At 40.0% G+C, this 15,653-nt stretch overlaps 1 protein-coding gene across 1 annotated transcript in view; it reads right to left on the bottom strand.

Annotated features, from left to right (window-relative positions):
* KCNU1 (potassium calcium-activated channel subfamily U member 1) overlaps positions 1 to 15,653 on the bottom strand; it is a 124,187-nt gene that overhangs the window by 51,367 nt on the left and 57,167 nt on the right. The window contains 1 exon segment of the mRNA XM_069485045.1: positions 9,486 to 9,597. Coding sequence (XP_069341146.1) covers positions 9,486 to 9,597 — 112 coding nt within the window.

Genomic DNA, 15,653 nt, shown 5'->3' with positions numbered 1-15,653 from the left:
TGACTATTGCTTAAAGAGAGACGGGCTTATAAATAAAAAAGAATGGTGACTGCTCCGCTTTTCCTGGGGCTTTGAGGAGAACAGAGTAGGTTTCCAGGGAGCCAGGTTATTTAGTTTACTTCTTAGCATCATCTGCAGCGATATTTCAGAGTGAAATAAGTAAAATATCTGTTCCTTTTCATTTGGCAGCAGCAAAGATCTCCGGGAAAAAAATAAATAAGAAATATGTAATCCCCATGGTGTAATCCCAGGGTATGGAAACTCACTTCTCTTAAATACCTCCCTCTGGCGTAATTGACTTTTCATGTGCATTTTAATAATGATATTTCAGCAGGTTGCAAGAGAATTTTTTTTCTCCTGTTGTTGTTGTTGTAAATTATGGTTTGGGAAAAAAGTGTTATAAATCTAATTACATTTTCACTTATATTAACAAGTCAGCACAATCTTCCAGCATGTTTACCAAGCAATTCCAATATTTACAGCTGACCTAATTGGTTGTGGGGTAGAAGCAATGAACAATATTTTATTGTCCTGACAGTTGCGCATGTGCTGAGGACAGCTGCTAAGTTGTAAGGCTACCTAGCAACCCTGAAGTTTTGCCTGCCTGGTGTTTGGAGTCATTGGCCTGCTGTGGAACAGGGAATAGAAAGAGAAAGGGAGGTGAGATGAGAGGGGTTTGTTAAAGATACGTTTTCTTAACCCTCTCTTGGCAAGAAAGACTTGCCAATAAACTCGAAACTCATTTGTTCTTGGTAAGTTCACAAAAAAACGTTCTAAACAATTGCATGAAAGCCAATACTATAACCATCTTGCATAAACAGCCTTTATATCTGATGCTGAGCTAAAGGGGATAATTATGGTCCTGCCCTTAACTTGCACCATCCAAGCCAGCGTGGTCTTTAGGAGCCAAGCATGGGCTAACATAGGCTGGGGATTCTTATGTTCTCCTGTCCTTAGAGAAAGGGCTAAGGGAAAGAAACCATTCCCAGCAGGCAAGGACCACATTGCTTCTTGGGGTGAATGGAAGAATGTTTACCTCTCTCATTACGAAAGGTGAGCTTTGTTGCACCTTTGCCAACCTCCAGATGTAAGTTGAAATGACATTTATCTCTAAGTCCTCTATCTTTTCTACTCATGTTATTGGTGTTAGCACAAATGCAAATGTTAATACAATTTTAACAGGAAGTTGCTTTGAGGAGATGACTCTGTAGACACGTTTGTGGGACAATCCTGTCTCCTGTGTAGTGATAGCTGCTGGCATTTACTGAGTGCTTACTCTGTGCTAGGAACTTCTCTAAAAGTCTTACATTAAATAATCAGCTCTATGAGATTGGCACTATGTATTTAACAGATGAAAGATCTGAGCCCCAGTACAGTAAGTGACTTCCTCATGGTCACACGGCATGGAAATCACAGAGCTGAGATCTGACCCTCGACGGTCCCCTTCTGGAGCCCCCTCCAAAGCCATAGATAGGGATGGGTGGCCTTCTCCTTGATCGCTCTTTTTGAAATCTAAAAACTAACATTCCATAGCATAGAGTAGGCTTTGAGGTGTGGTTTTAGATGTACAGAGAAGGCCCTGGCTGGAGGTCACCTAAAATCATAACTTCCCCTTAAGGTTGATGGCTAAAATTCCCTCGGTTAGGACTTTCTTCCTAGCTGAAGCCTTGACCCATGAAGAAAGAAGAGCTATCCCTGGAAAGGTTAATATTTTACACTTCCACTTTTGTAGTGGAGGTTCAGATAAGAGATTTTGATGGGATAGTAAGTAGCGGGACACAGTGAGCCCCTGAGAAAGATGTCACACAGAGGGCAAAGAATGCTGAATGACAAGACTGTGGCATCTGCCTAATTCCCATTTTTTCCCTTAGAAACTATACAAATCATTTCCTTAGTTTTCAAATAGCATTTCACTTAGAAACAGTGACTAAGCTGCCTAAACAGTGACTAAACAGTGACTTCACCTTGTCTTATGGAATTGGTCTTTTATGTATGACGCTAAACAGACAAGGTCTCATCCATGCCATGTAGGAGATTATAAATGAGATGAGTAATAAAAACATACAAATGCTAATCACTTAATGCAAATAAATATCTACACTCAGTAAACGGTCAGTCGTTTCACTGCCATTTTTATGCTCTTGTCATGAAGGCGGCTTCCTCACCTTACCACCCAGCCCCATCAGTGGAAATTTCCACACTCACAATTCCTAGGAGAATCTGACTTCATTATTTTAAGATCTGTGCACAGATTCACAAAGATGTTTATGCCTGTGTCCCTGTTGAGCTAGACGGGATGAGGAAGACAAGAGTGATGGAAGAGATATGTTAAATTTTCCACGGTACTTCTCTGATGCTTTTATGAAGCCCACAGCTTTTTGTCTGCTATTTTTAAGCAATAATAATAAAACGTAGTTTGTTAATATAAAGAATCAATTTATCCAATACATACTTGATGAATTACTACCATATATATGGTACTTTGCTAGGGTTGTGGCACATTGCTTCTCAGAAATGGGATTTTGCCTATAGACATAAAACAAGAACAAGAAAAGGAGTATTTAGAGGGTCTAAAGGATAACACCTTTTCATTCTTGCCAAATTCTCATTCTTATCTTCCCTGCCACCCTAACTCTTTTATCTATCTTTGGAACTCAGGCTCATTGCGATGAAAATATTGTTTCTATATGTGTATGTGTGTGTTTATTTTATTCCTGCCCTACCCTATTTCTATAATTATATATGGATACATTTTGTTTCACTCTTTTCTTTGATCTTGGCATTGAGATTTGATAAAAATACTTATCAAACTTTATGGCAGACACACCCCCTACTAGTGATTCTTGTGGATCCAAATTACACCACCAATTAAAATGAGGAGAGCATCATTAGAGGTTCTGGAATATCAGGTTAAAAGAAAACAACAACAACATAGGACTGAGAACTTAAGTGCCATGTGGACTCTTGGAGAAAGGTAACTCTGGAAGAGGGAATGCTGGCTATGAAGTATTAAGTGAAGATGGGTTTCTAGAACATGACTGGAAATGCTACCACAAGGGCATACTCGGAGTGCACGTGAACAAAGAATGCTTTTGATCTACTAGTTATGAGGCATGTTACACTCAAACAGAAAAGTCTATCCTCATCCAGAAGGAAAGTAGCTTTAACAGCTTAATATTTAAAAAAAACAAAAAAAAAAAAAAAAGAAGGAAAAAGTAACTGCTCAGTTACTGGCTAGTTTCTGTTGGAGGTTCAAACATGACAAGGAAGAAGAAGAGCTATGTATGGTGATTTGTGTCTCATCTTCTGCCCCTGCATGGACCCTTCTGGAAGCTGGCCCTCGGTGGCAGTTCAGACACCCCTGAGGCTAAAAGATGGTGATTCTCTTGCCTGGATCATCTGGAATACAGAATTTAATAAAGTGTGTGTGTATGGTGGAGGGGGTATGAAAGTGGCAGGTCACAGGGACAGACGTCTCAGGAGTCATGCCTGGGCATAGACTGTGTAGAGTTGGGAATGGGCGTTCCAGAAGAGAAACAACTTCTCCCGGTTGGTTGGATTTCCCTATGTCCGGATGGTCAGGGCACTGCTTCCTAGCAAGCTTCTGACCTGGCAGAGGCTACCCTGACCGTCCTTCCGGGTGAACTGCAATCTGCCCGGAAACTGAAGACTGCCGTGGGATCAGTGGTACTAGAAGGCGCCGGGAAATAGCCAAGGACGGAGCTGGAATTGTTGTGGAAAAAAGCTTTCTGGAGGAAGAATGGCAAACTACGGGCAGATTTGGATGTGGCAAAGTGACCACACCAATAGGAGCTACTCCATTACAGACCTGCTCTGAAAACCCTGTGGATGTGCTCCCCCCGGCTGATGGTGTGTGGAAGGTGGCAGTAGGCGGTGAATGAAACCTTGGGAGGTCTTGAACTGGTTGCAGAAACATGGAAATCTAAGAGCCAGGGAGATGACGGCAGAGGGGGATGAAAAATACAATGACAACAACAACAACATGAACTATTTTTCACTTGCTGTATTTTTACATGTACTGGGCACTACATAAGAACTTAATCTGTCTTCTCTCATTCAATCCTCGCAACATTTCTATTATTTGTTTGTTTATTTGTGGAGGCAGGCATTTTATTTTTTTTTTATTTCAGAATATTATGGGGGTACAAACATTTTGGTTACATATAATGCCTTTGCCTCACCCAAGCCAGGGCTACAAGCCTGCCTTTCCCCCATACAGTGTGCTCTGCACCCATTAGTTGTGAGTTTACCCATCCCCATTATTCCCCCCACCTGACCAGCACCCAGTGAGTATTACTACCATGTGAGCACCTTAGTGTTGGTCACTTAGTACCACTTTGATGGCGAGTACATGTGGTGCTTGTTTTTCTATCCTTGTGATACCTCATTTCGAAGGATGGGCTCAATCTCTATCCAGGATAATATAAGAGGTGCTAGATCAGCATTGTTTTTTGTAGTTGAGTAGTATTCCATGGTATATATATACTACATTAATCCACTCATGTACTGATGGGCACTTGGGTTGTTTGCACATCTTTGCAATTGTGAATTGTGCTGCCGTAAACATTCGAGTGTAGATGTCTTTATTACAGAATGTCTTTTTCCTTTGGGTAGATGCTTAGTAGTGGGATTGCTGGATTAAACGGTATTTCTATTATTTGGGTTCTCCTATTGTCTCCATTTTATAGATGAAGAAACTGAAGCTTAAAGACTAAAGAGGGTGGTGGTCTGGGGCTCACATATGCGATAGGCACTATTGTTCATGGCTAATATCAGTGGACCACTTGGTCTTTAAAGAACCAAAGTTCTTTAAAGGGATTGGATGTTGGAAAAGAAAGAAAAAATAGCATTTGTGTTCTTTGTTATCTCAAGAAGCACATGGAGAGTATAAAGATAAAGTTGATACCATGACTATGACCTCATTCGCAGGTATTAAGAAGATGTGTGGGAAGGAAGTTATGTGGGAAAGCAGTTAGATTTCAGCATGGTCTGTAAGAGTTGACTTAGGCAGACCCAAAGGGAGGATGTCCCTGGAGAGGCTGACATGCCCAAAGAAGACAAATCCTTCTATTAAAAATGGTTTCCTCTCCTGACACAAGTCTACTATACACTGCTTGGAAATTTCTGCCTTTCCTTGTTTCACTCAATAGACATCTTTCAATATCTACTTGAGTTTATCTACTTTTTAAAAGATGGAATGATTTGGTGTGCTTATGGTGCTATTGGTCAGTCACAACATGATATGAATTATTTGTATCTAAGTCTGTCCTTTCTAATATCTAATTACAACAGTTTTGCCGAAGAAGTGAGTTTTGACAGAGAAGAGGCAGAGAATAATAAATAATTGTGGAACAAGTAAAATGCACAGAACTCTCCTAAGCTCACCCAAAGTGAAATGTAGGTAATAAAGAAATGGGAGCCGAGGACAAAAAGACTCCAGGAGTGGATGAGCTGCCTTTTCATTTATCATAAAATATTGCACGGGTCTAACTCTCTCCCTGAAAAGGAAGAGGAAATACGTACCTTCTCTCTCTTATATCACATGATCCCTTGATTTAAGGACACAGAACTCAAGTGAATAGAGCTAATGTTTGTTTATTTATTCATTCAACAAATATATATTTAACTACTATCTACTAAATAGTCTTTTGTGTGCTAGTCCGACAGACTAACTGCTCTTTATAACACTGCTTATTCTATGGGAAAGGAACGACACCAGGGATACAATGAAATATTGGACCATAACTTTTGTATAATTTAGGGCTGTCTGTAGTGCTTTAGGTACTAAGAATAGAAGACAGTAGTTTCTGAACTTACCGGAAAACCCTCTGGTGGCCTGAAGACTGCATCTTTAAAAGCATCAAGCTCATTGTCAGCAAAGCTATAAATAATATTATGCTGCTTTTGGTATGTGAATGTAATACTATTAACACATTGAAACTGAATCACAAATAGCACAAACCACACATTATATTTTTCCCAATAATGCCTACTAGTCTCTATTAAGCCATCCAGTCTATTATATCACTGTTTATTGTTACAGAAGACATACGTTTGCCAATTTTCTAGCTGGAGCTATCTTTGCCCTGTAAAACTAACACATGCAAGACAAACAAACAAACAAAACCCTATTCTTTAATACTGAGTGGGAGCAAGATCTGCCATTGAGCCATTAACACCGCATTTGAATCACCTGAGCTAACCAACTCCATTGATGAAATATCACAGAAATTCACCCTCAAATGACCCTTAGCTCTCCAAGTGTATACCACCATCTAAGAGATTCAGCTGTGTGGCCCTGATTAGTTTTTATTAGGCTTTATAGTTCATGTGAACACACCTTGATTTTGAAGTAAATGCAAGTGAATTAAGCATCAGCTTTCGAGATGATCTCAATGGGTTGCTCTCCCCATCTCTGGCCCTCTCTGGGACAAAAGCAACTTCAGGGACTCCCAAACCAGACATAGGACCAATGGAACAGGTTTACAGATGGGCCGGACCGTCTGGATCAATTCTCCTTTTAGACGCCTGCTTTCAACCATTTCCTTATTTAACACATACAGTAGGGGAATTCAGCCAATGGGAAAGATACCAATAAGTTAAATGACTTTGTTTTTGTAGCTGTGCTAAAGCATAGTAGGAAAAGCCAGTGAAACCGAATGGCTAAAATTACACTTGGTCACGTTCTGTGGCTTTGATTACCCATGGCTTGCCAACCCTTTGCTATCACAGAGCAGACACGGGAAGAATAAAGGAAAGCACAGACAGGCCCGGAGCACTTTGTGTGTCATCACGTATGTTGTCTCCCTTTCTCAAAACAATTTTCAAATTTGATTTATGTTTTTGTAACAGCTTTGCATTAACATAAACATAATGTACACATACACACACGTGCATGCACACACGCACACGCATGCATAACAATACCAAACGCCAAGAATGTGTTGTGGAGAAATTTCAGATGCTATTTCTCCCCAACACTCCATCGTGCATTCCCACCTCCAGTCAGGCTGGTGAGCTGCTGTGTGCAACGTGCCTCATTTTCCCCTGCCCTGTCCGCATGGCACTGTACATAGGACCTGAGATGCCCACCGGCTCCCACCTTTCCAAATGCCACCTCCCACAAGAAGCTTTCCGGAACAATCTATCCAGTTCTCATTGACCGCTTCCTCCTCTGACTTTCTACCAGAACCATTTGACCTCTGATTGATTGATTGATTTTTTTTTTCTTTAAAAGACTTTTTATTGTGAAAGTTTTCAAACTTCTTTCCCTTATATATCCAGGGGAGAAAATTAATTTCTCTTTCCTGTATTTTTTATAGATACATAATATTTGTACATATTTATGGAATACATGTGATATATTGATACATGTATATAATATGTAATGATAAAGTCAGGGTATTTAGAATATCCATCTCCTCTAACATTTATCTTTTCTTTGTGTTGAGAGCATTTCAAATCTTCTCTTATAGCTATTTTGAAATATAAAATATATTACTGTTAACTATAGTCACCCGACTGTGCTATATTGAACACTGGAACGTATTCCTTCTTTGGCCTCTGATTTATTTGATATGAATTCTTCTGGTTTACTGAAATAGATTCCATGGGGGTTGGAACATAATTTCCATATTTACAAAAGCATCCAGCACAGTGGCTACTTAGTGAATAGAGGATACTGGATGAACACCTATTTACCAACCAGTTTCAAAGAAAAACATCTGCAAACCCCAGCGCTAGTCTGTAGCTCTTTTGTTATTGGAAATAGTGCGGCAAAATGCGAATCTCTGAAATTCCCAACCCCCTTTCCTTCCACTGGTTCTTCAGGCTTTCCCACAGGTTATCTCCCCTAGTTTCATAAAATCTTGGAAAGAAAGGTCAGAAACTATAATTCCCAGGACTTTTATATTTCTCTTAGAAAGTACACACATGAGGTGGTGGCACATCTGGTGGCTCAGACACTCGACGCCTGTCCCACCTGCGGGGAAGGTACAGTAAAATCTCCGTTAACCAGACCCAGCAATCCAGAATCCTCAGTTAAGCATAAGCACGCTTCTCCATGCAGTAAAAGAAAGAGGTCAATTGTATAAAAAACAAATTTACGCAAAGGATTTATTTCAAAATACACATCTTTGGAAGGCTCTGCACTTATTACATGTTCAAACCGATTTTATACACCTTCTTGGATATAAGAATTGACAAGTACAATAATAAGAATCATTTCATGGGTACTTACTAGCAGCCAGGAATCAAGAAAAGTGCTTTCTTTAAATACCCTTTCACCATCTTCCCATTTCCCCCACTCCCTAATCTCTGGCAACCGCCATTCTACTCTGTGTTTCTATGAGTTTGACTATTTTAGAGTCCACGATAAGCAAGATCATGCAGAATTTGTAGGCAGAATTTCTGTGCTTAGCTTACTTCACTTAGCGTAATGTCTTTCAGGTTCATCCATGTTGTTGCCAATGGCAGGATTTCCTTCTTCTTAAAAGTGAATAATATTCCATTGTGTGTATATCTATATGTCACATTTTCTTTGTCCATTCATCTTTTGACTGATGCTTACGTTGTTTTCATATCTTGGCTATTGTGAATAAAGCTACAATGAACACAGGCATGCAGAAATATCTTCGAGATACGGATTTCGTTTCGTTTGGATAAATATCTACAAGTGGGATTGCTGGATCACATAGTAGTTCTATTTTTAATTTTTGAGGAACCTCCATACTGCATTCCATAATGGCTATACCAGCAAAATGCTTTAAGCACCTAATCTCATACAGTCATTACAAAAAATCTACAAAGTATTCATGACATTATGTAGTGCCAGAGCATAATGGCTGTGCTCTCTTGGCAATATATTTACCTTTAGACAACTGCAATTCTCAATCATTAAAGACCTTCCTGGTATATTATACCTACTAAACTGAAATGTTGCCAACATAATATAGAATTATTTTCATTAAAGTTTGGAATGATAGAACTTTTGTGTTGACTATTTAAAACAAACCGAGCAGATTACCCTCCAGCTCCCACCCTGCTTTCTGGTTAACAGAGGTTTTAATGCACTGAAAACCTGTAGGAAAAAGAGCACAGAAGGAAGGATTCCTTGGTCCTATTTTGCAGATATGAATACTAAGGCAATCTCATCAATTTGACAGATTAAGAATACAAAAGCCATTTAGGAATAGCTGAAATTTGGCTCTAACCCACATTTCTAGAGTGCCTTAAAGATGACCCAAAAGAAAATTGGGTACATAGCTTTTGGTTGTTATGGGTATAGATGATTTGAGCACTGGTGGGGGGAGGTATATTTGCTTAGCTTAATGAGATGGGGAGAGTGGAGACGAATTTATTTTGGTGAGGAGCTGATAAAGCAAATATTCTGGTTTAAATCAAATTTTTACTGCTCACCGATTCTCAGGAAACTATAGGAAACTGAGATTCTCTGAAGCTCTTACCTGGTGGTCAGGCTTGAGAAGGTAACTGCGCTTTCATGTAGTTGTGGAAGAGAATCCTGGTTTTCTGCACCAGGGAGGAATTCCTTCAAGGAGCTTTTCATCATCTTTGACCCTGCAAGAGCATAGCAACCTTAGTGAGTTGGCATGGCGTCTCTTCACAAGGGATTTTGGATTGGACCATTCCCCTCGGCTGAGACATTTCTAGGCCCCGATCTAGGGAAAAGCTGAGGATTAGCTAGACACAGACTAGTTCTAAGAGGATGAATTGCAGCAGACTCTTTGATTTCCTTCTACAGACTTAGAGAAGGTGTGAGGATTCCAATTCCATATGATACGCTTAAAGTGAGGACCTGTTGAGTTGCTGCTGCACCTGTCTAATCCTTCACCCCTCCCATCTCACCCGAGAGCACAGCACCTGGGGAGCCTTTTTGCTATAGCAGGGTCTAGAGCCACCTTACGAGTCTAAGAAAGCATCACTGTACAAGTCCTGTCTCCTTTCCGCAATGCCGCTCAGGCTACAACTCACTCTCCTTAGCCATTACCTCCTTTTCCTTAATTTTTCCTCAGATCATCTGTTATTATTAATTTTGACTTCTAAATAATCTTGATCTTACAGGGGATATGTCTCAAAAACTTTTGTGGATTTTCAAATCTGGAAATACACAAAAGTAGATGGTATTCTCTTCTGCAAAATGGGGAAAATATCATGACTTTGAAGGGCGATAATGCAGATAAATGCAAGAATGTTTGAAATTAATAGATTAAATGAGCAACAAGGAGTAGCTTGAAGATGGAACAAAGTGACTCACAAGCCATTACTTCTTCCTGCACCCGTATGTTGACGCCATGGTCAGGCAATAAGAATTGGCACATGGTATTGTGATAAAAGATGGCATTCTGAAACAATGCTTTGGAAGTTAAATGCTTCTCTTCAGTCTTCAAAGATCCTGCATAATCTGCTTGCCTCAACCTGATTGCTGGGAGACCAGAGGTGGGAAGATTGTCTGAGCAGAAGTCAGCAAAGAGATGGAGAAAGTCCAAGGGTGGCCATCAATGCCACTCCTCTTCCCTGCCCACCCAGGTGGAGGAAAGAGCCACGACCTTTTCCTGCTGTCTCAATGGAAGCATCATCTCTGCACTTGGACTAGCCAGAATGGGGAGGTCACGTGGGACGAGCCTTTCAACCCACGTATCACCTCATTTTGATCAATGGCAGACAGAAAAGGCCACAAGAACGTCTTGGTATCCCTCTTTCTTTTGATGTAATTCTTTCCAAACCATTCTAATCCATAGAAAAACATCAACAGAGTCAAAATACACTTCTGGGAGAAGAAGGACATCCTTTGGGGATGTCATTTGTCAGCTTAAATCAGCAGTAATTGCATCACCCAGGTGTGCTAAGAGCCGGGTTTGGAATAAGATCGCTCCCGACCCGTAATCCTCAGAAGCCTTCACTTACATACGGAGGCTTGACAGGGGTTTCAGCTTGACGGATGCTTCCTTATTTTGAGGTTACCTTTTTACCCTGGGGGATATGACTTGAGAAGGGAACAGAACATCTGAAGTAAAATCTGAGCGGACCGGCTGTGTTACCAACCGTCACTCTCTAAAGGCTAAGCGGTTTGGGACACGTGATGGAGGCTGAGTTGTGGAGTGTCAAAGACGACATGCCCAGACTGGCTTAGGAACAACAGAACTTTGGGGAAGTCTTTGCTTTTCTCAAAGCCTAACTCACCAGCCAACATTCGTCAGCTGTCTCAAATGGTGTGTGCTGTGGGCGGGTAAGTGGGTGAGGTGAGTGCTGTGTGTGAATCTTTCAAAATTGTGGCTAAGGCTTTGAATTTTCCCTTGAGCCATTCTCGAAACCTCCTCTGAAGGCACATTAATGATTTTTATAGTTCTGGAATCTTTCATAATTATGGAAGTACGTGCATGAACGTGAGGGTTGGAAAGAGCAGCGTGTGTGGGGATTGGTGAAGTATCTGGCCGGGTGTTGAGTGCCTGGAGGTCAAGGTGAATTGACCCAAGTCAGTCTCTTTCCATTCCTTTCAACTCCAAATTCTACAATTCTAATGATCTCCGAAAAGGAAGTCTAAAGGTGTTTTCTCTACTAGGTTGCAAGATAGGACAGATAAAGAAATTTCAACAATTTACTGTTACCCTTGTCCCCAATTTTAGTGCTGCTTCAAACATTTTGGGGAAAAAAGGAATAAATAGGAAGACAAAATCCCTTTCCTGAAGGTGGTGGATAAGCAAGTGAAGTTTCTCTGATTTCATTTGAAGACGGTTTGATCATTTTACTTATTTATATTTTTATCTATTTGCCCGTAGCTGACAGTGTGCTAGTAGTTATTTTTTCATATCTTAGGCACACAAATTAGGAATGGATTTTTGCCTAACACTCTAGCTAAGCTGCTAATGTGATTTCCCGCTGGACACCCTAAGGAAGATATCTGGATAAAGCATTAGGCACCAAAAAAAGACATGGCATCTGACATCTGTGAATCACTGAAAAAAGTCAAAGTCCTTCCATACATGGCCAACATTTTGGTTATTTTTCTCTCTCTTTCAAGAAGTGATTTCCTTGACAGCAACAGGCAAACATTTCCTTTCCTGGCATACATCATAGGACGACACGTTAAGGCAATGCCTCATGTATGATTTCCATATGGATAGCAATAATTTCACTTTTTTCCTATCTCCCTGAAGAAATCTTATCATGGTTTAAATGAGTGAAAATAATGCCACTATATTTAGATAAGATAATCCTGAATCTGCTCCAATTTACTAAATAGCTAAATTGCTGCAATTATTTACAAAATTTAGTGCTTTGCCATTCATTGTGACACACCTAAAAAGTGCTGTCACATACTCTGGAGAAGAACCACTTCCCTTAGGAGCTGCAGAAGCATCAGGGCGACAGGTCAAGCCCATGCCTCCATCTTGCAGAAGTGGGAATAGTAGTCATCCACCTATTTACTATTTATTTCTATATCCTTCCATGATCCCAACAGCACGAAAATTATAACAGCGATGAGAAATGACAGGGATTGATGTGAAAAGAGACCAGAAGCAGGGGAAGCAGGTGGGAGGCTACTGAAGCCACTGGGATGAGAAGGAAGGCCTGAGCTGAGGCAGAGCTGGCACCAAGGACTGGAAATAATAGAAATCCACAATCAACTGTAGGATTAGAAGAGTAATTGCAACTGTTTCAAATATAGTGCAAGATAATTGTATATGGTCTTTGTGGACTTGTTACCCACGTTGCTTTGCTTTTTATTCAGAATTCAGTGGACACGTGGTCCCTGAACCCTGCTTTAGAGAAGAAAACAAGTCATGCAGAAATATGTTTTACTTGCTCTCCCATGTGAGGCCACTGGGACAAGAGGAAGGCTTTGACTGGATGTCATCGCTGCTTCAGTAAGTCAAGCTGGGAAGATGAGCTGGTAGATTCACTTGGGTAGCTATATCTCAACCTCTGGGTTTGGAGTTCTCCTCTCTAAGGAACGTTGGCTGGGGGGATTCCTTTCTCAAAAAGGTCAATTAATAGCCTGGGATATTTATGAAAAAAGTGACCCAGGACCAAACCTAAAGAGAACTGTGAAGATGGATACATCCATGTGTGGCCCACCTATTCAAACCATTTGTCAATTTCTTTCTGTCTCTAACTTGGCTCACACCCTCTTTCCAATTTCTTTGTCATAATTCCACTTTCCTTTAGGTGTGAACCCACTGCAGAATACTAGCATTTTAATGACTCTTAAAATAGTTCTTGGGGATGGGGATTAGGGAAATTTGGGCACAACTTTCCTAAGGGCCATTTCCAAATTGCTCACTCCCTCTACTTCATCACGTGCAAATATTATTACGTGCTCCTCCCTGATCTGACTGGGGACCACTACTCCTAAATTTTAGATGTTAGAAACTTCAAGTGGTGAAATAGCAGGCAGTGAAATACCTAGCTGGGGCTGGGAGAGCTTTTGCCCAGTAATTTATCTAATCCCATTAAGCTGAAGGATAGTAAGACCATTAACCCTTCTACTCTGAAGGCTAGCCCTACTGGTGTTTATGCTCTGAACTCCAAAACATCATGGGTTAAAATAAGTATAATCTACTAGGACTACCCCTCCAATTCCTATTTTATCCATATTTCATTGGTAGAAAAGGAAATAGTAAGATTCTTCTTGAGTTTATTTTCCCACAGGTAATATATTAACATATATGTAAAACTTACTATTGGCCAGGCACTAGTCTTAATCATCTTTATACTAATAGGATCAATTTGCATACTCTTTATGCACTACTAATATTGTCATTTAACCCTGTGTGATATGTAACATTATTATCAACATTTCAAAGAAATCTGAAGCTCTCCAAGAAATTCAATAATTCGCTCAAAATCACACCACCAACAAGTGACCGATTCAGAAACCATGTTATTAACCACCACACCATGCTGCCTCTGTAAAATTTTAGGTTATGAACTTAAGTGGAGAACCTCTAGTGGTTCTAGTTTAGAAAAATGGCAGCAATCAAAGGAAAAAGGAGCAGAAGTCATAGAACATCAGATTTGGAAAGGGCCGTACAGATTACGAGGGATCCTCTATTTGGAGCTGATTACACTGAGACCCCAAGAGGTGACATGTCTTTCCTAAACCACAGCTGATCAGTGGAATAGCTGTGATCAGAAAATCTGTACTAATCCAAAGTCAGTATATTTTCTATTTTGTCATTTATTGATAAATTTCCTAAGTCCTTTTTGAAAGATAATTCTCTGGGAGACTCTCCAGATATTGCCATGACTTTTAAACCTATAAGGGCCAAAGCAGCCCTCTAAAATGATGTCCTCTTCTGGCACATTTTGTCTAGAACTGCTCTCCAGATTGAAACTCCTATACCAGTCCATGCCCGGACCTGTGAGCATTTCACGGTACTCTGCTGCCATCGTCTGGCGGATTGAAGTCAACACAGTTGACTCATTGCCTGCTATTTAAGAATCTTAGTATCAGATGAATAGAGTCCTCCTGGGTGGAGTTGGATAGTCTTGGTTAAGTAGTGGTGACTGAAGATCAGTATAGGCTTGGTAGTAGTGGTGATTGAGGATAAGGCAGGAAGAAAAAATGAGTCTCTAGGAGAGAAACGAAAGACTATGAAGAGGATGATGACTACACTGAAGCTAAGAAATTAGATTGGAATTTGAACGTCCCACTAACTTATTCCCTAGATACTATAAAGTACATACCATAGAAGAGGATAAAATTCGGCATATCTACAGATATGAAGGCAGAGCCTTTGTTTTTATACGAAATAGATTCATATTTATACTAGAGCAACTTCCTGCTTTAAAATATTTATTTATGGGTAAAATCTCACTTAAAAGTTGGCTAAATAAGGGGATGATTATTTTTATAAAGCACTTTTGTTTTGCAAGATGACAGAAGTATATGCGTGTATGTGCACAATTTATTTGCAAAAAGTTTAGTTTGTACATTTTGTTTACAGGTATGCATATCTACTGCATAAAACTACACTGAATTTTCACATAGGGTAGTGATAAGGGTAGAGAGATTATGCATTTTAGTGTATTATTTTGTTCTTTCTTACTGAAATCTCCTTTAATGGGACTTTCTCGGATTTAGACAGACTCATCCATTGCCTCAAGAAAGATTCAGATTTTTATAGAATTTAAAAAGAGTCAATATTTAACTTCTGAATACCAAAATAGGGTCTTGAAGCCTATTTAAGAAACAATATTCTTCAGACTCAAGAATTCAGTTGAAAAAACCTCTAGATGATAGGGATTTCAGGAAATTACATAGGAGCAGTTTCTTGCCATGCCTGAAATTGTCTTAGACTTTCAAGATGAAATTGAAAATATCTTCAGAGAAAATAAAGATGCAGAGCCTTTGGTTTTGGGTGGGGAATGGCAGCAGGAGGAACTCCATGGACTCACTCCTCGGTTGAATCAGCCATGACTATTAATAGTAAAAATTATTAATACACACACACACACAAAGCCATTTAAATTCTCTGGAAATTGTCCTGTGGACATATAGCAAATAAAGAAACATTTCTTCCAGCAAATATACGAAATCTTAGTGAGAACAGGAAGAGTCTGTGGCACTTGAGCCACCGCTGCTTCCTTTCCTTAAATTCCAGTTAGGTGTG

The sequence above is a fragment of the Eulemur rufifrons genome, chromosome 12, assembly GCF_041146395.1.
Source record: "Eulemur rufifrons isolate Redbay chromosome 12, OSU_ERuf_1, whole genome shotgun sequence".
Taxonomy (NCBI): Eukaryota; Metazoa; Chordata; class Mammalia; order Primates; family Lemuridae; genus Eulemur; species Eulemur rufifrons.
This window is presented reverse-complemented; position numbering and strand designations above follow the sequence as displayed.